The 23,562-nt window shown below is 39.8% G+C and overlaps 1 protein-coding gene across 1 annotated transcript in view; it reads right to left on the bottom strand.

Annotated features, from left to right (window-relative positions):
* The window catches only part of DNER (delta/notch like EGF repeat containing), a 287,309-nt gene that overhangs the window by 34,944 nt on the left and 228,803 nt on the right, over positions 1–23,562 (bottom strand). Inside the window, exons 9-10 of the mRNA XM_043993335.1 lie at positions 13,510–13,632; positions 1,768–1,881 (exon numbers count right to left, since the gene is read on the bottom strand). Of these exons, the coding sequence (XP_043849270.1) occupies positions 1,768–1,881; positions 13,510–13,632 (237 nt within the window). The remainder of the gene's footprint in view (positions 1–1,767; positions 1,882–13,509; positions 13,633–23,562) is intronic.

Raw genomic sequence — 23,562 nt, 5'->3', positions numbered from 1 at the left:
GTTAGTATCAGAGGCAGGATTTGAACCCAGGTTTTCCTACCACCAATACTCTATATCTACTTTGCCATTCAGGGCTTGGTGTTTAAAAAAAAGACCTAGACTCCAGTTGCAGCTCTGGCATTTACAATCTTCAATGCTTTGGATAAATCAGACTCCCCCATGCCTGGAATGCTCTCCCTTCCTCCAATTCTACTTATTAACCTGCCTGGCTTCTTTTAAATCCATCTTTTACTGAAAGTCTTCCCCAACCCCTCTCAAAAATTCTAGCACCTTCTTTTTGTTGATTATTTCCTATTTATCACACATATAGCTTGCTTTGTATATATTTGTTTGCATATTGTCTTCCCCATTAGATTGTAAACTACTTGAGAGTAGGGACTGTCTTTTGCCTCTTTTTGTATCCCTAGTGCTTAAAACAGTGCCTGACATATAGTAGGTACTTAATAAATATGGACTGATTGAATGGAAGGAACCTCAGAGACCAACCAGATCCCCTCTCACATGAAGAATCCCCAATTACAATAGTCCTGATCCATGGTCCTCCAGCCTCAATTGAAAGACCTTCAATGAGGGGGTAACCCATGGTTTCCTGAGGCAGCCCATTCTACTTTGAGGCAACATGAGCTGTTGTGAAGTTTTTATGACATCCAGTGTAAATATGTCTCTGAAACTTCACCCTCTGTTCTTCTCTTCTCTCTGGGTCCAAACTAGGACAAGTGAAATCCCTCCTTCTACTTCATAACTGTACAAATAATGGAAAAAGAACTGTCATAGGCCACCCTCTGACTTTCCCAGACTAACCATTTAAAGGAACCCCAGTTCCTTTAACCAATTCTCATATGTCTTGGATTCAAGTGTCTTTACCATCTTGGCTGTCTTCCTCGGGGCACTTGTCAGCTTAATAATTTCTTTCCAAGGTCCCCTAGCTAGACCTTAGTTTTTCCATATGTCAAATAAGAGGACTGATGATATCTGATGTCCTAAGTGCTAAATCCTATGCTATCCACCAGCCATTCCAGCTTTCCTTAACCCCAGATCACCTGCACCATCATTAATAATTCCTCCCTGGGAATGTTTACTCTCCACTTTTCTTGGTCAAATCATATTCCTGTACCCCTTCAGGAAAAAAAACTTCTCAACTCTTACTTTTTCTAAGTAAATTCATTGGTAGATTTATTCATTTCTCTGGAAATGGGGAACATCCATTTTTAGATACCTCCCACCTCCTCTTTCCACTTCCAATGTCATTTCCATCTTCTGGGAATTGGTACAAATAAATTATTTATATTTTATATATATATATATATATATGTATATAATTTACATTTATATTTAAATATATTATATATATTTTATATTTCATTTATATATGTGTGTATGTGTATATATCAATTATTCAAGTTATGTCTGTACCATTCTGGAAATGGGTCCCATCGCCCATACTATTACCATACTATACAGAAGTCATCCTGTATGCAAGCCATAATCTCTGTTTCCCTAAGTGGTTCCTCCTGATTCATTCATCCATTTAGACCTTTATACATATATTGATGAGGATCCAAGCTACTGAAATTAACCCACAGTGGCAAGATTCTAAAATAAGGAGCCAGGGTACTCTTCTCCCTCCTTTGACATTTGATACCCAAAGGAATCAATGATAATATTCTTTTATTATTATTATGCTATGTTCTAGAAATGCTTGTTTTATTCCATAAATTTTAAATAAATGAAAAGTGTTTTTTTTAAATCAATAGGAAATTGACTTACCTATAAACCCAGGTAAGCAGATACAGGAGCCATTCAGACTTTCACTGTCACAGGTCCCACCATTCAGGCAACTGATGTTAGCACAGGGATCCTTGTACAATTCACAGTGTGATCCTGAGAACAAAGACAAAAACCAAATCATGCGATGCATGGGAGGCTAAGGCCACCTCTGGAACAGTGCTCCAAGACCCACACCATCTAGGAAAGTAAAGATCTTCAGCACGTTGGCTGCTGGCAATGGATAGATGAACTGCAGCTGGTCTGGTATCTCGTCTCATGTTGGCTGTCCTGCTAAGACACAAGGGCAAAGAGAGTAGAGTCTAACCCCAAAATGATGCCAGATACAAGTCCTTTTCCAGGCACTCTCTATGACCACAGGCATAAAAATCTGGGGAACAACAGAATTCTGCAGTGGCACGAAAGATGACGGGTTCACAAGAAAAAGTATTCTTTAAGTCTTTTAAGAGACAATCAGGGGGCAGCTAGGTGGCGCAGTGGATAAAGCATGAACCCTGGATTCAGGAGGACCTGAGTTCAAATCCAGCCTCAAACACGTGACACTTACTAGCTGTGTGACCCTGGGCAAGTCACTTAACCCTCACTACCCTGCCAAAAAAAAAAAAGAGAGAGAGAGAGAGAGAGAAAGAGAAAGAGAGAGACAATCAGACTTCCTCTTAGAGCCTCAATTCTCAGAGAGCTTTGGATGTCAGATTGATTCACCCTCTGCTGTTCCTATTCCTAAACCAAACAAATTATACAAATCATGGTAAAAGTTATAGGATCATAAGTCATTGGATTTAGAGCTGAAAGGGACCTTAGAGGCCAAATATAACCCAACCCACCTCATTTTACAGATGAGGAAACTGAGGTCCAGACGCTAACTTGGTCAGCTGTTGGCTTGTAATGTCCCAAACCAGAATGGGGACAAAATCCAAAATGAACCAGGGAGCTCAGTAAACTATGAGCAAACTAATGGAGAATTCTTAGCTCTCTCAACACTCATTCCAAGGCTAAAGCTCCTGTTGATAGTATATGATGGCTGTTAGGAATGCCCAGGGCAAAAGGCATATCAGGGATCTCTGTCCCAAAGCAATACTAACTGCACAGATTTCTTTGGTGCTTTAAGGATTTCTAAGGTCTTCTCCACTTCACCACCCCCGACCCAAAAAAGGCCTGAAGCTGGTACTACAAGTATTCTTATCCCAGTGTCAGAGATGGGGAACCTGAGACCAAGTGATTTACCCAAGGTCACTCAGCTAGAGAACATGTGAGCAGGGATTTAAACCCAAGATTCCTGACCCTCAGTCCAATATTCTTTCCACCATACCATAGATTAGCTAACTAGAATAGAACCTCAAATACAACCATAGAATCATACACCAAAAACTGAAAGGGACCTTAAGGGTCACCTAGTTCTTCAACTTTTTCCACGTCCCCTTTTTGCTTGAAAAATTCTTACGCAACCCCAGGTATACAGGTATATAAAATAGGTATACATAATCTTTTACTGTTGCCAATTTGGGCGGGGGGGCATTCCCACATTCAGTTACATGATCCAGTATGGGTCATGTTTAAGAAGCTTTGCTTCAGATGAGGAGACTGAGGTGGAGTGGTTAAATGACTTGCCCAACATCATACAGAGAGAAAATGGCAAACTAGAAATTTCCACCAGGCCACATGACTTCCATCAAAGGATTTTGTCTTGTCATAAAAAAGCAAACACACAAACAAAAATCTCCAAACTCTGAGCTCTACAATGGTTAAAGCAAATTATAGAAATGAACGGAATGGGAAATTATTGTCATAAAAAGGACCAAATGGTCAGCAGAGAGTGAAGAAAGCAGAACTAGGGGAACAATTTCTACAACGACATCATATAGGAAAACAATTTGGAAAGACTTTAGAACTCAGATTAATGCTGTGCTAAAACTTGCACGCAGAAGTCACAAGATGAAACATGCCACCCCCACCTCCTCCTCTGGAGAGGTGATAGTCTTAAAATGCAGAATGTACTTTTTGGACATGGTCAATGGGGGAACTGGTTTTACTGGACTATGCATATTTGTTATGAGGGTTTTTATTTGAGGGAGTGAGTGTGTATGTGTGTATGACCTTTGCTGTAAATTATTAATTGGGAGCAGCAGCAGTGGGCAAGAGATATTACAAAGGTTTACAAAAATGAATCCATAAATAATTTTATATTTTAAAAAATAAATCAAGCCCTATATAAAGAAGTGATGATTTCTTTGTTGTGTTTTGTTCTTTTAAGAGGAAATCCTGAAACTCCATCCATCAGAAAAGTTGTATAAAAGTAACCTTTTAATCTGAAATGAAAACTAATTATGCAGCAAATCAGACAAGAGCAAAGAAAAATTCATTCATTGGGCCCTTCCCATGACCCTGAGGAAATGAAAAGAAACGAGAAATTGTTTGTTTTTTTTTTAACACTGCATTCACTTTTGCTCTTCTCACATCATTGCTTAAGTTCTATTGTGTAAGCTATTGCCACTCCCTATGATTCACTGTTTAGTCATTGAAATTATCCTTGTTTTTGTTCTGTTTTTTTCTTCATTTTTATTGCCCTTAGCAATGCAGATAAAAGGGGGAGAAAGCTATGGAAAGAAATAAAAAACTCTCTATATATGTATTATATATTTATGTGATGCCTAGTGAGTATTTCAGGGCAAAGTTATTTTTAATCCCTCTTTATCCCATATTCTCAAATCCAATACATCACCAAATCCTGCCAAATTTCTCAGCAATTTCTCTGATTATGGCCTCCCTCATCCTTTCTGCAGCCCCACCCAAATCCCTGGCCTCCACAGTCTCACATTTGGGTCACTTCAGCCACTTCCGAGTTGTTCTCCTGGCTTCCACTTTACTCAAAATGGGCACTTTGATTACATCCATTCTTAGCAAACACAGAATGATTATTTACATCAAAGATCAAATTAAGGTAATGATTCATGTTTAGGAACTGCTTGCCTTTAAAAAAAAAATACCTTGGGGGCAGCTAGGTAGCACAGTGGATAAAGCACCAGCTCTGGATTCAGGAGGATCTGAGTTCCAATCCAGCCTCAGATACTTGAAACTTACTAGCTGTGTGACCTTGCACAAGTCACTTAACCCTCATTGCCCCACAAAAAACAAACAAAAAACCTTAGTCTTTCCCTCCTCGTAATCTTCACTGAGCCCTCAATAAAACTGACCAGGTTAAAAATTACCTCCTTTGAGTCAATTCATTGAAGTATAAAAGAATTCCAAGCCCCAGGATGCTAGACTGCAATGAGTGGCAACTAGAGAAGATGAAATGATCCTTCAAATAAAACAGAAAATTATGCCTCTGGCCAAGAGAATAAGAAGATGCAAAATCCATGGACAATTCCTACACAAGAAGGACCTCTTCTGTGTCCAAAAGCCTGAGTCTTGTCTCTATTCCTAGATACAAATTTATCAAGTGAAGTTAACAACAAAATTCTAGACAAAATAGTGATGTTCCTTTTTCTATGAGAGTAGCAAAGAAGTATCAATTGAGGGAAGTTTTAGGAGGACAAATTTCAGCTGAAGAGAGTTGACAATTAGTCATCTGAAGATGGAATAGGTCCCCAAGGGCAGTGAGTTTCCAGTCACTAAGTCTTCAAGTAGAGGTGGTAAGATATGGAAGAGAAGATTCATACATCAAGATTGGACCAAATGATCACTACAATCCCTTCCAACTCCAATATTCTATGATTCTACAAAGTCCAAAATACAATGGGTTTAAATTATTTTAAATTATTTTATGTTGGGGCAGCTAGGTGGCTCAGTGGATAGAGCACCGGCCCTGGATTCAGGAGGACCCGAGTTCAGATCCAACCTCAGACACTTGACACTTACTAGCTGTGTGACCCTGAGCAAGTCACTTAACCCCAATTGCCTCACCAAAAAAAAAAAAAATATATATATATATATATGTGTGTGTGTGTGTGTGTGTGTGTGTGTGTGTGTGTGTATATATATGTATGTATATATATTATGTTTAAAACAACAAAATAAGATTACAAGAGACAATTTGGATTCATGACCTTTGGAAATGCTTTTATTCCTTCTTTTGATTATCTTTTTTTTAATGAGCCCTCAGATTGTTTATATATTCACTGAAGAGTTGTCTTAGAGTAGGTGGATCAGAATAAAAGCCATCTTACAGAAATAACATCACTATGAAGGAAGCTATTGAACTCTTCCTTAGGTCATTTCTATAGCTTACATTGGTGAAAATCAAAGTCCAGCCCACTGGGCTTTTATAGCAGAGCCAGACTAGCCCGCGATGCTAAAAGCAACAGGCCTTGTTATGGGCATGTTTGAACTCACACAAGAGAGGGCAGAAAGTTTCAGACAAGATAACCAGAAGCAGTCAAGGACAATCAAAGATAACTAAGGGAAGGGACATTCATGGCTATACTTAGGGAAGTCACTGAAACCTCAGGCACAATGATATTCAGACTGTAGAAGGAAGAAGAAAGGGATTAGTTATAGTCCTGAGAGAGAATGCCCTCAAGACTTGGCCTACCCAGGTTATACCAAGCTGAACAAGGAGGATTGACTACAAATTCCCATCACCTCTCTTAATATAATGGATTAAAGGTCTGGGTTCTTTGTCCTTCACATATTAGGGCAGCTAAACAACTCGTGCCTTATCTCCTAAACTAAAGGGATCCTTGGGGATTGGGGGATATGGTGATCTGCCCCAATTTAGCTGTGTCTAAGGGGAGCCATCAGTCAGCCTGACCAGCCTCTACCTTTCCCAGAGAGGTTCTATAAAAATACTGGATGAGTACAGGAAAAAAAAACTCCAGAAGAAAACCCCTATTTCCTATAGAAGAGAGAGTTCTGTTTAGACAGATGGATCAAGTTGTTACACCTGAATTCTACAATAGGCAGAACAGCCAAGGCCAGGTGTTCTTAACCATTTTTATATTATGGATTCCATTCACAGTCCAGTAAAGCCTATGGATCCGTTCTTGGGATAATGCTTTTTAGGTACATACATTAAAATAAGTAAAATTACAAAGGATTCCAATTATATTGAAATTAAAAAGACAGGCTCACAGACCCCAGGTTAAAAACCCCAAGCCAAGATAAATTGATAGTAAAAAAGTTAATACCAGAGATACTTGTCTATACTCCCTTTACTTCCTTCAAAACTGAGCTCAAGAATGGCCTTCTCTATGAAGCTTTTCGACTGAGGTAAGTGTTTTGCAAACACTATATAAAAGCTAGCCATTGTTTTTATTGCTTCATCATGCTCTCACCTGCTATCACCTTCCTTCCCAAACTACCACATCACATGCATGGATGAGAGAGGAGACATATTCTCCTTATCCCCAGAAAATAGAATGAGGAGAAATGATTAAAAATTGTAGAGGTAAAATTTGGTTTTGTGTAATAAAAATCTTCTAGCTCGGAATCTATAATTCTAAGAAAGAGCCATCCCCAAGTGAAATAGACTGCTTCAGGTGATAATGGGTTCCCCTTCACTGTGGAGGATGGTGTCTTTAAACAAATATTTAGAGCTGAAAGGGAACTGAGAGATCACCTAGTCCAATTCCCCCTTTTTACTCAAGAAGAGATGAAGTGACTTGCCCAAGGTCACACAAGTAGTTACAGAGATGGAATTTTGAAGTCATCAGTGCTCTTTCTAACACACCACAAGGTTATATAGGATATTTTTATTCTGATACATGTTGGATCAGATAGCCTCTGAAGTCCCTCTGAGATCTGAAATTTTGAAGTTCTGTGACCTGGAGGGGGTTAGTTTCCTGAGTCATTAGTGGGTACCCAATTAATTGCAGCATGGGATCTCTGGTCCACTCATTTCTTTCTCATGAGGCCTTCACTGAGTCTGTAAATTTCTTACATGCCCTGAAATTCAATACAGCTGGGACCTACAATATCCAGAGTCCTGGAAGTTTAATCTTGAAGGTCAGAAGCATATGGACCCTGGATGGAACCCTTTTCCCCTGCTCTCAGTCTGCTCCCCCTACCCTCAAATCACCTTATATCTATTTTGCACAGGCTAGATATGCACAGACTATTTCCCCTGGTAAAATGTAAGGTCCTTGAGGGCAGGAATTATTTCATTTTTCCTTTGAATACCATGTGCCTAACAGTGTCTGACACATATGCTTCTTGTTGTTGTTTTTTTATTATTTGTTTGTTCAATCTGCGGATAGGAGCTAAGAGAGTTGTCTTTATATATCGAAATTCTTAGAAGCCTTTGTGTCTTGAAGGCAGAATACACTTCCCCATTGATCCTCACTGAATCTCCCCCATTGTGCAATTGGCTCCCAGGAGATAGAAGGTGAAATTGCCTCTTCAGGTCTGTCTCAAGTTTAGTCACAGTTAAAGAAGTAAATCAACAAATTGCCAAATGTGGGGAAGGTCAGTAGATACATCAAAGATTGGCATGGTAAATCAATCCCTCCAAAAAGAAAAGTGACCTGTAAGAGTAAAACTATGCCATACTTAGTCAGGACTTGGGATCCAGAAGAAATTAACAATTGTATCCAAGTCCCCCGCTCCTATTAGAGTCAGCAAATCTACAGGTTAACAAATGCCTATAACGAGGGAAGAGAAGGGGTTTTTAAAAGTCTCCTAGCCATCACAGAGAATGGGGAGAAACATTTCCATGTTGTCTATTAGAGAGCTATCATCAGTGTGATAGGGATATCCATTTCTAGAAGGCTACCTTAACCCAGTTCATGGATAATCCTCTGCGATGCTCATTAGGTTGGATTACAATGGGGCAGGATCCCTGGGACATCATTCTTCCAGTAAAAATTTCTAGGGAATTCCAGATGCTATGTGGGCCAAGGATCATTGGCTCCAAGCCCCAGGAATTCATGGCCTTCAAAGTTCTAAGTGTGTCTTGCAAGAGTGCCAGGTCCTCAGGGCTCCAAAGCACTGTTTTCACCTCTCCATGGGCTCTGGAGCCCTCCACTGAAGGGCTCACAGTACCCCAGGGAATACTGCCACATTCAATTATAAGCCATCTGTCTAAGGCATCAACATTGTTGCTTCCCAGGAAGAGTAACACATTTAAGGGAATAGGCAAACACCCTGGAAGGATAATGATGAATGGGGGTACAGTGCATGGGGAGAAATGGAGAATGGGGTGCAAAATACAGAATGAAAAGAAATCCTTGTATACCTAGGTCCAAGTTGAAAAGTGAACACATTATCAGTGGGAAAAGGTGGTTATGGTGGGTCTGTGAGGCATTGAAATCCAGGAGCTGAGAAATGCAGGGAAACTGGTTATTGGGTCAAGATTCAGGGCAGAATGCTCCATAAAAGATTAGAAAGTCAAAAGAGAGGAAGTCCACAACTCAATCTGTTTCACCAAAGCTTTGGTGCTTTTATTGCAGCTGCTTGGAGGCCTTGCCCCTTATTAGTAGTAGTAGCAGCAGCAGCAGTAGTAGTAGTAATATTCAAGCAGTTGGGGTTAATTGACTTGCCCTGGGTCACATGGCTACTGTCAAGGATGGATTTGAACTCATATCCTCTTGTCTCCGGGACCAGTGCTCTATCTACCTGTCCCTTTTTTTTTCTTCTCCCCTAATTATTGCTGATGTGCTGGTGTGGTCATGGATGGGGTCTTCCAAGTCTCCTTCAGATGACCCCAATCGGATGTGGGCACATAAATGGCACATTTTCAGTATGAATATTCTTTCTCCTAAGGCAGATTATCAAGTCACTCCATTTTTTTCCTGCAATTTCTGTCCATATCTTTCTACAGTGTTGGAAGGAGGGGGCAGGTACAATGAAAAACCACTAATCCTGTAGCCAGAGAATAAATCTCATCCCAGCTCCAATGCCAATTACCTGTATAACCTTGGATAAATCACTTAATGCCACTGGACCAGTTTCCTCATTGGTATAATTAGTTAACCTGAGGCCCCTTTCAGCTCCAGACCCCCAATTCCCTCACAGGGTACCCTCTCATCACCTTGGTCTTCCTGGTTCTATAAATATTTCTTGGATACCAGTAGACTCAAGTTTTCCATATTTTTGCTTGACCAGTGCATTTCTTTTTCCTAGGCATATGTCTTCAAAAATGATTTTTACGTCATCTCTCACATGCTGCTACCTTCAGAACAGAAATGGACAGAATGGCCTTGACCAAAAGGGTGCTTCCACTGAAATCAGGTACACAAAACTGGCCCCTCATCCCTAAAGGGGAGGAAACACCCAATGTACTTTGGCAGACACACAGGTAGCCTGGCCAGTAGAATAAAGAGTCATTCCAAATCTATCTCAAAAACACCACATTGTGTCAGGGAAAACCAGGTCTATACTTCAGACAGTCTGTGGAATGATACAGTCATCATTCACTGGCAATGAATACAGTACGTGCTAGTATGAAATTTATATTTAGCCTCAAGCAAAAACAAACTGCAATTCAGTCAAAACAAACACAAATCCCCAGTTTTCATATTAAGGGGTGGATAGAGGCAATGTTTCTTAAAATATTGCTGCTCCCCAAAACTACTTACATAAGTTAATTTAGAATTAAATTTAGGATGAATTAGAGTAGGGCATAAGATAAAAGTTGTTCTTATTACCACAATACAGACATGATCATTATTTGGGGGGTTAGAGTGTATGTGTTTTAGGGAAACCAAGCAAATTTAATCTCTAGACAAAATACTCCAGGTAAATATTCTAGATTGGTATTTCCTTGGTCATTATTCTTCCTAGGGAACCTTCTATAATTTGCTCAGGTCTTTCTCAGAGTTCTAATTACATTTATACCCCACACTTTGATGTTTAATCATGCTTCATGTGTCATAGTTTTCTGTGCCAAACTAGATTGTAGAATCCCTGAGGGCAAGGATTATATATTTATGTGTCTTTTCTAGTCCCTATAGCACCTGGCAGTTAAGTGATCAATAATTACTTGTTGAATGATTGATAAAGTAGATTCCAGTATGTGAAAATTTCGTCCCATAGAAAAATATTTTCCTTTTCAATTGTGTATTTTTTTGGTCATGCTATGCTTGGGGAGGGGGAGAGTCAGTCTAACTGTGTACTGTGTCTAATCTTTAAAAGTGAAAGATTATAACCCATTAGTCTCCCTTGAAGATACATCAGGATCTAAGTCAGAGGTCCTCAAAAGGGATATTGGGATTTAATATATTTACTATTAATATTAATATTAACATATTTACTACTTCAATGCCTACTTCTTGGATGGTGTCTCTCCATTTCAGCTACTAAATTCACAGTTTTGTAATCCCCAGTGGAAACTCATATGATAGCAGTTATATCTTAGGAAGTCATTTCTAGTGGTCTCAATTAGTCTGTCTTAAGCAGTTCATGTGTTTGCTTAATGAACTCATAAAAGAGACCCCATGAGATTGTTACAACTAAGAGAAATAAATTACATTTATGTTTGTCAAAGAATTTTCACCTTCATTATCTCATCTGAAGCTGACAATCACCCTGTTGATTACACTAAGAGGGTATTGGTACTCCCAATTAACAGATGAGGAAACTGAGGTAAAGTGACTTGGCCACAGCTAATTAGTGACAATGGGGATCAGGTCCCAGGTCTGGCTCATATAATCTATTTCTTTTTCCACTTTTACATGCCATCTTTTTTAATCATAATGCTTTGGTATACAGTTTACCAGTCAACAAACATTTATTAAGTGCCTACTATGTGCCAGGCACTGTGCTAAACACTGGATATGAACAATAAGCCAGAAGAAGAAAGCATGACGGTCTTCCCTTTGGGAAGCTGACAAAAAAAAAGCATGAACAGATCATTGAGATCTAGACCAAACTCCAGGTCTATGGAGCAAAGATGGTCATTTTCCCCCAATGTCGTCAAGATATGGAGCTGTTACAGGCAGATTCATGAACATATCCTGAAACCATTCATAAGGATCATTGATAGAACCCAGGCTACTGCTGGTCCGTTGACCTGGAAATAATATTTGTAGCAACACAGCTCCACTAGGCTGGACAAGTTTGGATAAATGGTGGCCAGAGTACACGTGGCCACAGGGAATCTTGGGAGTTAGAAGACCCAACTCTGTCAGCAGTTTACACAGACAATTGTGTGCCACTGGGCAAGTCACTTCCCCAAGCTGAGGTTCCAGTTCCTCATTTGTAAAATAAAGAGGGGAGAGGATGAATTAGAGAACCTCTGAGACCCTTTTTAGAACTAGAATTATATGATTTCAGCTGAAGATTGGTGAGGCAAAAAGTCTTCAAAGGAAATCTGCAGAAAGCTGCCTCCACCCTGCTCCATCCTCTCCCAAACTCTCAATCACTCAATAAGTATTTATTAAGCACCTTTCTGTTGTTGACACAACTCTTTGTGATCCCATTTAGGGTTTTCTTGTCAAAGATACTGGAGGGCTTTGACATTTCCTTCTTCAATTCATTTTGAAGATGAGGCAACTGAGGCAAACAGGGTTAAGTGACCTGGTCACACAGCTAGTAAGTGTCCAAAGCCAGATTTGCACTCAGGAAGATGAGTTTTCCTGACTTCAGTCCTGGTGCTCTATCCACTGAGCCACTCACCTGCCCTGTTAAATTCCTGCTATGCTACTATTATCCTATTCAAGTCTCATTCAAACCCTGGAAGGCACATGCTATTATTATCTCCATTTCACAGCTGAGAAAACTGAGGTAGACAAAGGTTAAGTGGCTTCCTTGATGTTACACAGTGTCTGAGGCCCAATTTGAACTCAGGTCTTCTTGACCCTAGGCCCAATGCTCTAACCACTACACCACCTAGCTCCTCATTAACTCACCTAGCCAACAAGCATTCTCACTGGGATTTGAATACAGGTCTCCTAACCTGTGATACAAAATTCTTTCCATTATAGCAAAGTGTGCAATAGCAACAGACAAACCCATCTAGCTAGTAGTAATCAGAGATGGGGTTGGCTCTCTCAGAGTCAAGTCTTCATGCTGGACCACTGGCATTACAAACACTAGCTGGTCACTAGACATTTCAATTGTGCAAGAGTAGCACCAGTGTGGATGCTGTTGACTTTCTCCAATTTTAGCAATTTCAACAAACCTTTATTTAGTCCCTACTCTATGTTCAGTGAAAGGGAGGTTTCTGGCACATGCCGGCCCTGGGACCCTGGTTGAGTCAATGCTCCAAGCCACTCTCTGAGACTGTTCTTTCTGAAAGTTCAGGGATCTTTATAACTGGAGAGGATTTCCTTGCCAGGAGTTCTCCATATCAATGAAATTACAGGTCCAGGCCAAACCCAAACCCAAAATCAATGTGCTGACGATACAGAGGAAGAAATAGAAAAGGTTCAGATCATAGTTTCAGCGCTTCAAGGGACCATCTCGTCCAACCTCTCATTCAGAAGTTCAGATGGGAGAGGGATTTGTTCCAGGTCAGCACTCTATCCAGGATTCAAACATTGGCCTTTTGATTCAATAACAAGGGTTTCTCCACCAATGATCCAAATCATGGAACTAGAAGGGAGCTTAGAGGTCACTTAGCGTTAGATAAGAAAGAAGTCAAGTGACTTGCCCAAGGTCACTGGGTGAGTGAGTTACAGAATTTGGTTGGAAATCCTGGTCCACCCTCCCACTCTGGGGAATGTTTCCATGACAACACAGCTTCCTCGATGAAGTCCTTAGTAGGATAGAAGAAAACCTCTGCTCTTGGAAAGAATATAAAACAACTCATCTTCCCCCGAGGCCAAAATCAGCCACATTGATCCTTACCTTTGTATTCTGGGAGGCACACACACTCATAGCTGTTCACAAGATCCTTGCAAGTGGCCCCATTCTGGCAAGGGGCAGAAAGACATTCATTGTCTTCCTCTTCACAATAAAGGCCATGATAACCTACAAGACAAAAGGACAGATACATGCTAGGAAACATTTCCATTCCAAAACTCACTTATTGGCCCCTAGGACTGACATGTTCAAAGGGACCTTAGATTTCATGTAACCCAACACTGTCATTTTTCAGAAAAGGAAACTGAGGTCCAGGGAGGTAAAGTCCAAGGGCATGCAGGTAATGAGTGACAGAGCTGGGATCAAAAACCATATCTTCAGATTCCTGTTCTCTTTAACTAGTCTACATAGAAGAAAGTTGGCCTTGTACAGTATAGTATGAGGCTTCTACTTGGCATTTAAGGAAATGAGATCCTGGCTACATAAATGTAAAAAACATATTGGGGAAATACAATTAAGGTATTGTCCATCTGTGCCCCTACATTTTTATGATAAGGCAGAAAGAGAGGGAGGTGGAAAAGGAGAGGGGGAGAGAAGGACAGACAGAGACAGAAGGAGAGAAGGAGAAGGTGAGACAGAGACAGGGGGAGGGAGAGAGAGCAAAACAGAAATAGAGATAGAAGAGAGACAGAGACAGAGGGAGAGACAGAGAAGATGGAAAGAGGGAGAAAAAAGAGAGAATCAGTGACATTCAATGCACCAGATGACGGTAATGCCAATGACTGGCCTTAATTCAATTTCAATTGTTGAGTTAAATGAGTGAGAGATTCCTTGCACTACATAGAACATAGAGGGTGTTTCAGAAGTAGGTGTGTTAAGAAGCTGGGAAATTCCCTTGACAAGGTTAACTCTTTACAAACTCCCCTTCCAGGTGTCCTTGAGTTTACCCTAACTCACTATGAAGTTCATGGATACTCATTGCCTAGTTGACACCTTTTGACCTTTGGACTTGACTTTGTTCTTGACCTTTATAAAGAAAGTGGCTGCACAGAGAGAAAGAGAGGAGAATACTTAGAGAGAAATATGGAGAAGAGGTAGACTACACACTAAATAAGACTTGGGTCCCCTGGGCAGGGGAGGATTCAAAGGAGGCTCTTCCCTCCAGAAGTAGCATCAACTGAGCAGAAGTGGAAAAGTGCAAAGATGCTCCCAGAATAAGCCAGTGATGTGAGAGCCACAACGTGAGGGAGTAAATCTATACTTTGCCCTTCCCTTTTTCTGCCTCCAAGTGGCTCTACTCACCTTGCCTATACTTTTCTGAATCAAAGGGCCCTTCCCTGGCCACTATTCCCCTTTGTCTGTTGTCATCCCCATTACATAAATTCCTTGAAGGCAGGGACTGTCTTTGCCTTCGGATTTGTAGCACAGTGCCTGGCATGTAAGAAATGCTTTTCCATTAATTAACATTAATTTATTCCTTCATAATGTACTTAAATAGGTGAGCAAATTGAGAGCAAGGAGAAGTTGACTTTTTAGAAACCCTGAGTGCTCTATCCCTCTGGGGAAGCCTCGACCCTACAGCAGAACTCCAAGTTTGGAGGACTATATGGATTGTAACCATTCCTAGGGAAACTGGGGTTCCCTGGAAGGAGGGGGTTGTTTGTCATTCTGGCAAGGTCAAATGCTTTTCTATTGCAGCAGAGGCTCAACTTCAGGGCAGTACTATTTACCTGGTCCCTGGGAGACCCCAGCTCACTAGAGGAAAGAAGAATGGTTTTGATTATTTACAGGCTCACGGATAACTCCTTGAACTTTCCACAGGGTGACATAAACCTTCCCCCATAGTCAATCTTGTTAGCTGGAGTGCTCGCGTGATAGCTAAGGGACCTTTCCTTTTCCATAGAGCCCTACACTTAAGACAAATTCTTATGTTTCCAAGGGGAAACCCTGAGTGGGGGACACAAAGCAGAGGGATTTGTGCAAATCTCCCAAGATGGAATTCAGTACATTTACACCCAAAGCTTTGTCTCCAGGCCACAGGCTACATACAACCACAGAATCTCAGAATAGGAAACAGCTTTAAAGGTGATCTAGTCTAATCCTTACTGGACTATTACCTCCCTGAGGGCAAGGGTCTTATTTTATCTAAACTTCCAACACCTAGCACAGTGTTCTACAAAGGACAGAATTTTACTAAGCATCTAAGGAATGAATGAATAAATGAATGAATAATGAATGAATGATAGAAGTAGTAGTTTGTTTCATGGATATGAAAACCATTTTCTCTTCCACATCAATTAGAAAAATAATCATTCTGACAAAATAAATATTCATATTAAAGTGAATTTAATTAGGATAGGAAGGATTAATGGTAGTTTCTTTTTCTCAGGTAGAAAATAACGCCAGTTAAAGGACTAATATGGCATTAATGTATTTTAAAGTTAAAATTGGGAGGGGGGAATGATGTCATCATGTGACTACCAAAACATTTAAACTTTTATGTAACTAGCCCTCAATAAAGAAGAATTTTAAAGAATAAATTATTTTTCTCACTGGAGATTTAACTCCTTGGTTTCTAAATACTTCTAAACTATAGAGAGAAAAGATACAATTCCCTGGACTGGCCAAAAGATAACCCATTTATTTTAATAGACATCTTTGCTGCTGCCAGTTTTGCAAAAACAAGTCCATTTTGGGATGGGCTCTTCCCAGACAGGGAGAAACATGTGAAGCCATTCAAATAGTATTAATATTGTTGGCTCTGGCTTTGGATAATCGGGGTAAATAAATGCCTGTCCAAGTGGGAATGAGTTCCGTTCACTTTCTTTGCCTTTGTAACTCATCAAAGCCAAATCCTCAAAGCCCAAATGTCTGTCTCATAAGGCCCTTCTCGTGGGTTCCTTGGTTTATTTATTCTGCTTATCACAGATGTGGGAATAATTTTGTATTTGCCTTGTCAGTAGACCTTCGTCAAAAAGTGTAGATATTTTGGCTGGTTTGCATGAAATTTTAATGGTTTTTTTTTTCCTACTCTGTATTTGGACAGGGCCAATGACCTATCTAAAGAAACATGTGTTGGTAAATGATGATGATGGTGGTGGGGGTGCTAGTGGGGGTGGGGGTAGTGAGGAAAACCAGCTTCTTTTAGAATACTTGAAGGTTTGCAAAGTCTTATCCTTGTATGTAAAGCTTCAAAACAGCCCTGTGAGGTAGGTACTACATAGAGTATAACTTGTATGTCAAAAACATAGCTGCTGCTTTGGTCTTCTTTTACTTAGACCAAATACTTATAAGAATGGTTAAAACAGGGGGCAGCTAGGTGGCACAGTAGATAAAGCACCGGCCCTGGATTCAGGAGGACATGAGTTCAAATCTGGCCTCAGACACTTGACACTTACTAGCTGTGTGACCCTAGACAAGTCACTTAACCCTCACTGCCCCACCAAAAAAAAAAGAATGGTTAAAACATCTCCTTTCCAGTCTTAATACAAATCACACACCCTCTCCATACAGTCTACAAGACAGGCAAATCACCCTTCTTATTGTCCTTCACATATCACATCTCATTCCCCACCTCTGCATCTTTGAACTGGTTTTGCCCCATGCCTTGTGGCAGGTAGGTGGTACAGTGGAGAGAGCACTACCCCTGAAGTTGGGAGGACCTAAGTTCAAATCTCACCTCAGACATTTACTAGCTGTGTGACTGTGGGCAGGTCACTTAATCCCCGGACTGGCCAAAAAATAACCCATTTATTTTAATAGACATCTTTGCTGCTGCCAGTTTTGCCCCAACTACCTTAAACATCTGGGGCCATCTCCAGTCATCCTGATCTATATCTTGCCATTGGACCCCGATGGCTCTGGAGGAGAGAGTAGAGCTGGTGACTTTGCACAGCCTCCCTCACTTAAATCCAATTCTCTGCAAGTCATGACATCACCCAGATGTCATGGTCCTCTTTGAGAACAAAGGGCGATCCAACAGCCTCATGACTTATAGTGTTCTCTCCTCACCTCCATCTCTTAGATTTCCAGCTTCCATCAAGGCTTTGCTCAAACACCACCTTCTATATGAAGCTTTTACTGATTCCCCCAGCCCCCTCAGCTGCTAGTTTTTCCCCTAGCCCCCTGGCACCAGACCATCCTGCCAATCAACTTGTATATATTCTGTATATTCCTCTATATGCAGGTCTCCCCTGAATAACCTATAAAGATCTCAATTTTTGTTGTATCCGCAGCAGTTAGCAAGATGTCTGCCACATAAGTTCTTTTGGGGGGCGGGAGGGGGGGCAGGGCAATACAGCTAGTAACTGTCAAGTGTCTGAGGCCGCATTTGAACTCAGGTACTCCTGAATCCAGGGCCAGTGCTCTATCCACTGCACCACCTAGCTGCCCCTGCCACATAAGTACTTAAGAAGTGCTTGTTAATTATTGATTGATCTCTATTTGAAATTGTTAACAGATTACTTCCTTTAAAATTAGCCTCCTCCCTTCTCCTTCATATCTTGGATTAATGGCATGAGCACTGATCTTGGATTCAGGAGCCTTGAGCTCTACTTAGCACCTTTGAGTTGAGGACCCTGAACAAATTATTCCTCTCCCAAATCTCAGTCTCCTTGTCTAAAAATGGGGACAAAATGACTTTCCCAGCTTTGTCTCCTATATCTCCTATATGAGGCAACTTCTATCCAGGCAAATCAATGCCTTCTCTGTGACTGACAGTCTTAGACAATTGTTCACCTAACTGAGAAATTTATTAACTTTCTCAGGGACACAGAGGCAATAGATGTCAGAGAAAGGACTTGAATCTAAGGTGTTTCTGACTCTAAGGCCAGCTACCAATCCATTAGGCCATGATCTGTAGAGAGGGAAAAGTAATTGGTGGACTGTCTACATACACAACAGGTAGATATAACAGGTATTTATGTCATCAGACCTAGAATAAATATACCAGGATTTTCAATGAACCCTCTATGATATACTCTTGGAAAAGGGCCAAATTCATGCATGGGCTAAGATCTGTATCGCTGAAGATAGTACCCACATGAATCACAGATTCAATTAAGTATCAAAGAAGTCAACTGATTTTAAAAAACTAAAAATAATTTTATATACCAAGAAAGAAAACTAGATAAATTAATTTATCAATAAACATTTATTAAGCACTTACTAAGTGCTAGACATCATACAGGTTTTCCCAAAAGGCTTAAAAAGTGCAGTTTTCAACTATTAAATCTTATTATCATTTAATGAATTATTTATATTATATATTATATCTTGATTATTATAAATTATTTATTAATTATATGTAATTATGTGCTATCATTATTATTAAATAATTATTAAAGCTTTAATAACTTAAAATTGCACTAAGACTTTGAGACTGGATAGATGGATGGAAGGATGGATGGATGGACAGATAGATAAGATAGAGTTAGAGACAGACAAGAGAGATCCAGTATATATGTAGTAGATATATAGATATAGAGAATAGAGATATCTATCTCAAAACTGATATCTCTAGCCTCTGTAACTACATATTTACATGTCTAAACATGTATATGCACACATCTTTTTCAAGATATGAAGACTGAGGGGCAGCTAGGGGGCACAGTGGATAAAGCACTTGCCCGGGAGTCAGGAGGACCTGAGTTCAAATCCGACCTCAGACACTTGACACTTACTAGCTGTGTGACCCTGGGCAAGTCACTTAACCCTCATTGCCCCGCAAAAAAAAAACAAAAAAAAAAAAACCCAGATATGAAGACTGAGATATACATATGTATTGTATGTTATATAACATATAAATACATATGTATCTATATACTCTTCTGCTAGCATTCTCATGATAACATCCATGAAATTTAAAGAATTATTTATAACCTGGATGGATGTTTGCTGTATTAGAAGGTTTGAAATATTTACTCAGTCAAAATCCAGAAAAAATTTCCTGAAATCATCCATGATTGTTTCATTTTTTTCCAAACAGTATAATGATCTTTTCTCTAAAACGTGAAAAGCAAATTATGTTGCAATATGTTTGACAGGCATGATCAAACTTAGGAAATTTTTATTTCTTAATTTTTCTTTTTAAAAAGCTTGTTTTCTATAATTATCTCATTCTGCAAAGTATGCAGTTCCATTAATATCCTACCCCAATACTTTATCATAATATGGATGTTACTTTGGGTTTTTTTTCAAATCTAAGCCAGTCAAGTACAGTACAAAGCTGCAAAGAGGTTTGGAGCAAGCCTCCACAAGGCCTATTACAGGCCATGTATCTGTCAACAGAGGGCTAGCCCAGCAAAGCTACAGAGGTTCTTCACTGCAAATTGGCCAACAAATCCAGAATTTCTTTGGCCACAACAACTTAGCCCCCAAGGAACAAAAGGGTTGCTGTCTGTACCAGTGGAGGGAGTAATCTCATCAATTAAATAATGGATTTTTGAGATAAAAAGTAGTCTCATCACATACTAAAATACATTTTTTGATCATTTGATAGAAAGTGTCAAAGAATTTGAATATTTTAAAATAAATATTAAAAAGCTCGGGGCAGCTAGATGGCGCAGTGGTTAAAGCACCGGCCCTGGATTCAGGAGTACCTGAGTTCAAATCCGGCCTCAGACACTTGACACTTACTAGCTGTGTGACTCTGGGCAAGTCACTTAACCCCCATTGCCTAAAAAAAAAAAAAAAAAAGCTACTTCATACAAAACAGAAACTTGCTTTGAAAAGAAGGGTGGAAATGACCAATATGGTAATGTTTTACATAACTGCACATGTATAACCTATACCTGATTGCTTACTGCCTCAAGCAGGGGAAAGGGCAGGGAGGGAAGGAGGGAAGGAAGGAGAGAATTTGGAACTCAAGCTTTAAATTTCATGTTTCTAGATTTCATTATCATTTGACGAGGTTGTCTGTATTATTAACTTAGTCCTTATAGGAATGAAACCACAGGGCCAGTCCCTATCTATATTAAATAAATGGTCATCAGAAGAAAGAACACTACGTGGGCATATACCCTAATGAAATGTGCTACATCTGCCTGTGTCTTGGACAGAACAGGCATGATACATGGTGGTTAAGTTGATTTGAAACATGGTATATCATATGTCTTCATTCTTTCCCACACATAAGCAACAAAAATTCCCTCTTTTAGATTCCATTAATAGGCAATTTCATAGACTGCGAAGAAGGCAGAACTGGAAGGCAAGCTTGCTTTCCAAACCTAGCTCTGACACAATGATAATGATAATAATAATTTATTATGAATATAATAATAATAGTCTTCATGTAACAATTTAAGGTTTGCAAAATGCTTTATAAATAGGATCGTATTTGATCCTCACAATAACCCTAGGAAATAAGAGACTATTATTATCCCCAATTTTTAGATGAGGAAATTGAGGCAAGCCAGAGACTAAGCGCCCAGGGTCGCACAGTTAGTAAGTGTCTTCGTTTAAACTTACATCTTCCTGACCCCAAGTCCAGCACTATCCATTTCAATGAGTTGCCTCCCATCTGCCACAAGGCTCTGTCCCTGGTGCTGTTCAGCATTTTTTGTGAGTGATTTGATGAAGGCGTAAAAGGTATATTTATCAAATTGGTGGATAATGCAAAACTGGGGTTAGGGAAAGAACATGTCTGCTTTTTAGACAACATGATCTTAAGAGGTTTGAAGGATGGAACAAAACTAACAGCTTAAAAGGCAGGTTTAAACCAGTAAGTCCCTTGGAAGGACAAAATAAAGACCAGGGGTGTCCAAGCTGCCTTATCAGGCTTGCACAAGCAATAGTGCTGTATTTGGCAACTGCTGGCACACAGTGTGCTGTGCTGCTTCCTTCCATGATAGGCCGACTTCATGGAAATAGGACATTTGAAGTCATTTTTCTTTGTTATTTTGACACTACACTGAAGAGCAGGGCACCGTATTCCTCTGTGTACCTGTTGTTATGTTGAAGGATTTTTTTTTCTCTTTCCTGGAGGAATGAAATATAATCATGCAATCCTTTTGGTTTCTGATAGGGAAAATTAAAATATTGTAGCAGGTCACCCATAGCAGTTATAGATGCTGCTCTCTCTGCTTTAGGCAAAACAAACCAACAAACAAAAAAAACATAAGCCTGTCTTGGTTATATGGTTATCACTGCTCTTTCTGATTTTGAGCAAACCCACAAATCACTTCAACCCCTTTTAGCAAATGTCATGTATTTCACTTGTATTTTTTCCAAGTAAAATCCTTTAAAAGGCAATTGTAATAGGTCCTTTGTTTTTGTTGCTCAGTCATTTCAGCAGCGTCTGGCTCTTTGTGACCCCATTTGAGGTTTTCTCAGCAAAGATCCTGGAGTGGTTTGCCATTTCCTTCTCCAGTTCATTCTATAGATTAGGAAACTGAGACAAACAGTGTTAAGAGACTTGCCCTGGGTCACAGAGCTAGTAAGTATCTGAGGCCAGATCTGAACTCGTCTTCCTGATTCCAGACCTGGTATATTATCCACTGTGCCACCTGGCTGCCCATAATAGTATGATAGCAAGTCTTTTAAAGAAAAAGGAAAACTGTTTGGGAAAATCACTATTTACACTTGTTCAACTGTTCTGATGTGACTTTCATAGGAGCTTCTATGATGCATTAATGTTAATAATAATAACAGCTTATATTTTAATAGTGCTCTGAGTTTTAAAGTACTTTACATATATTATATCTAATTTAATCCTCACAATAAGCCTGTGAGGCTGATGCTTTTATTATTCCCATTTTTCTGATGGGGACACTGAGGCTCAGAGAGGCTTTAGTGTCTTGCTCAGCAATACAAAGATCATAAGTGTCTAAGGTAAGATATGAAACCAGGTCTTCCTCACCTCAAATGCAGTATTTTACCCATCAGTCCTTGTTGCTTCTTTATGGACAGTTCTACAGGATCCTTAGGGGGAAGTAATATCTGATATAATGGACAAGAAGGCACATGCACGGGCATGCACATACACCCAAACAGAATGCAATAAAAAACCACGAAAAAAGAAGGAAGTTCTGCAAGTAACTGTGATTTCCAAGTCATCTGGTTTTGTGAATGGCTAATGTTGCTTCTCACTTCTGTTGCCTCCTTTTGTTCATTTTCATTGCTCAATCATACCAGTGGCAGAGGAGGAAGATATGGTAGAAAACCACTCAAATCAGAAAATTTTTTCTGCTTGTTAGCAATTCTTGGAAAACTTAAATGGGAGAAAGGGTCAAAAGCAAAAGCTAACATGAGGCTTTAAATCACAAAGCCTAAGGAGTTCTTTTTAAAATGTGTCATTTAACGTTGGCATGCCTTTCTTTGGTCTTCCTAATCTTCCAATTTAGCTTATAATTAGGAGCAGACTCTAAGCATATATATCTTAAGATGTTGTTTGTCCTTCATTCTTGAAGAGGACCAGTGATGTCATAAAGTTGATGACTTGAAATGGACATGAATTGGATTTAAGTGAGGCACAGTTGCACAAAACCATCAGCCTCACTCTCTCCTCCAGAGTCAAAAAATTCAGTGGCAAGACAAAAGTCAAGATGATTGGTGATGACCTGGGATGCAAAGGACCTTTCTAAATTAAGGTCTTTCCCAAATTTTTCTGAGGCAATGCCCATTCCTTGACTAATGGCTAGGTAAGAATTGAAAGAAAAGATTTACCAACACAAAACTCAGTCTGGGAGGGGAAGACCCTTAGAGTTTCTGACCAGAAAACAATTGCCATTTACACTAATTCTAAGCCATCAAAAACTAAACAATCTGCCAGAGGGGCTTCCATGGGGAGTTATTATTGACCATTCCATGAGAGCCAGAGTAATTTGGATTTAAAGGCATAATCAAGTAGCTCCATTTGAAATACAATGGGCTTTTCAAAAGCCTGTTTTTTCAGAGCTATATTTCCCCAAAAAACCATAAATGAAGACTGCTACAAGATAAAAAGTAAATTGTCCCAACTTTTTGAAAAAGAAAAAAAATAATTTTATGAAGCCTAGCCCTGTTGTGGAAGCCAAACCCAGTCACTGGGTATTTATGCTCAATGAATGCAAGACTATTGACCCAGAACCTACAGGGAATGCTGAGAATTGTCCTGCCAAG

The sequence above is a fragment of the Dromiciops gliroides genome, chromosome 3 (genome assembly GCF_019393635.1).
Source record: "Dromiciops gliroides isolate mDroGli1 chromosome 3, mDroGli1.pri, whole genome shotgun sequence".
NCBI lineage: Eukaryota > Metazoa > Chordata > Mammalia > Microbiotheria > Microbiotheriidae > Dromiciops > Dromiciops gliroides.
This window is presented reverse-complemented; position numbering and strand designations above follow the sequence as displayed.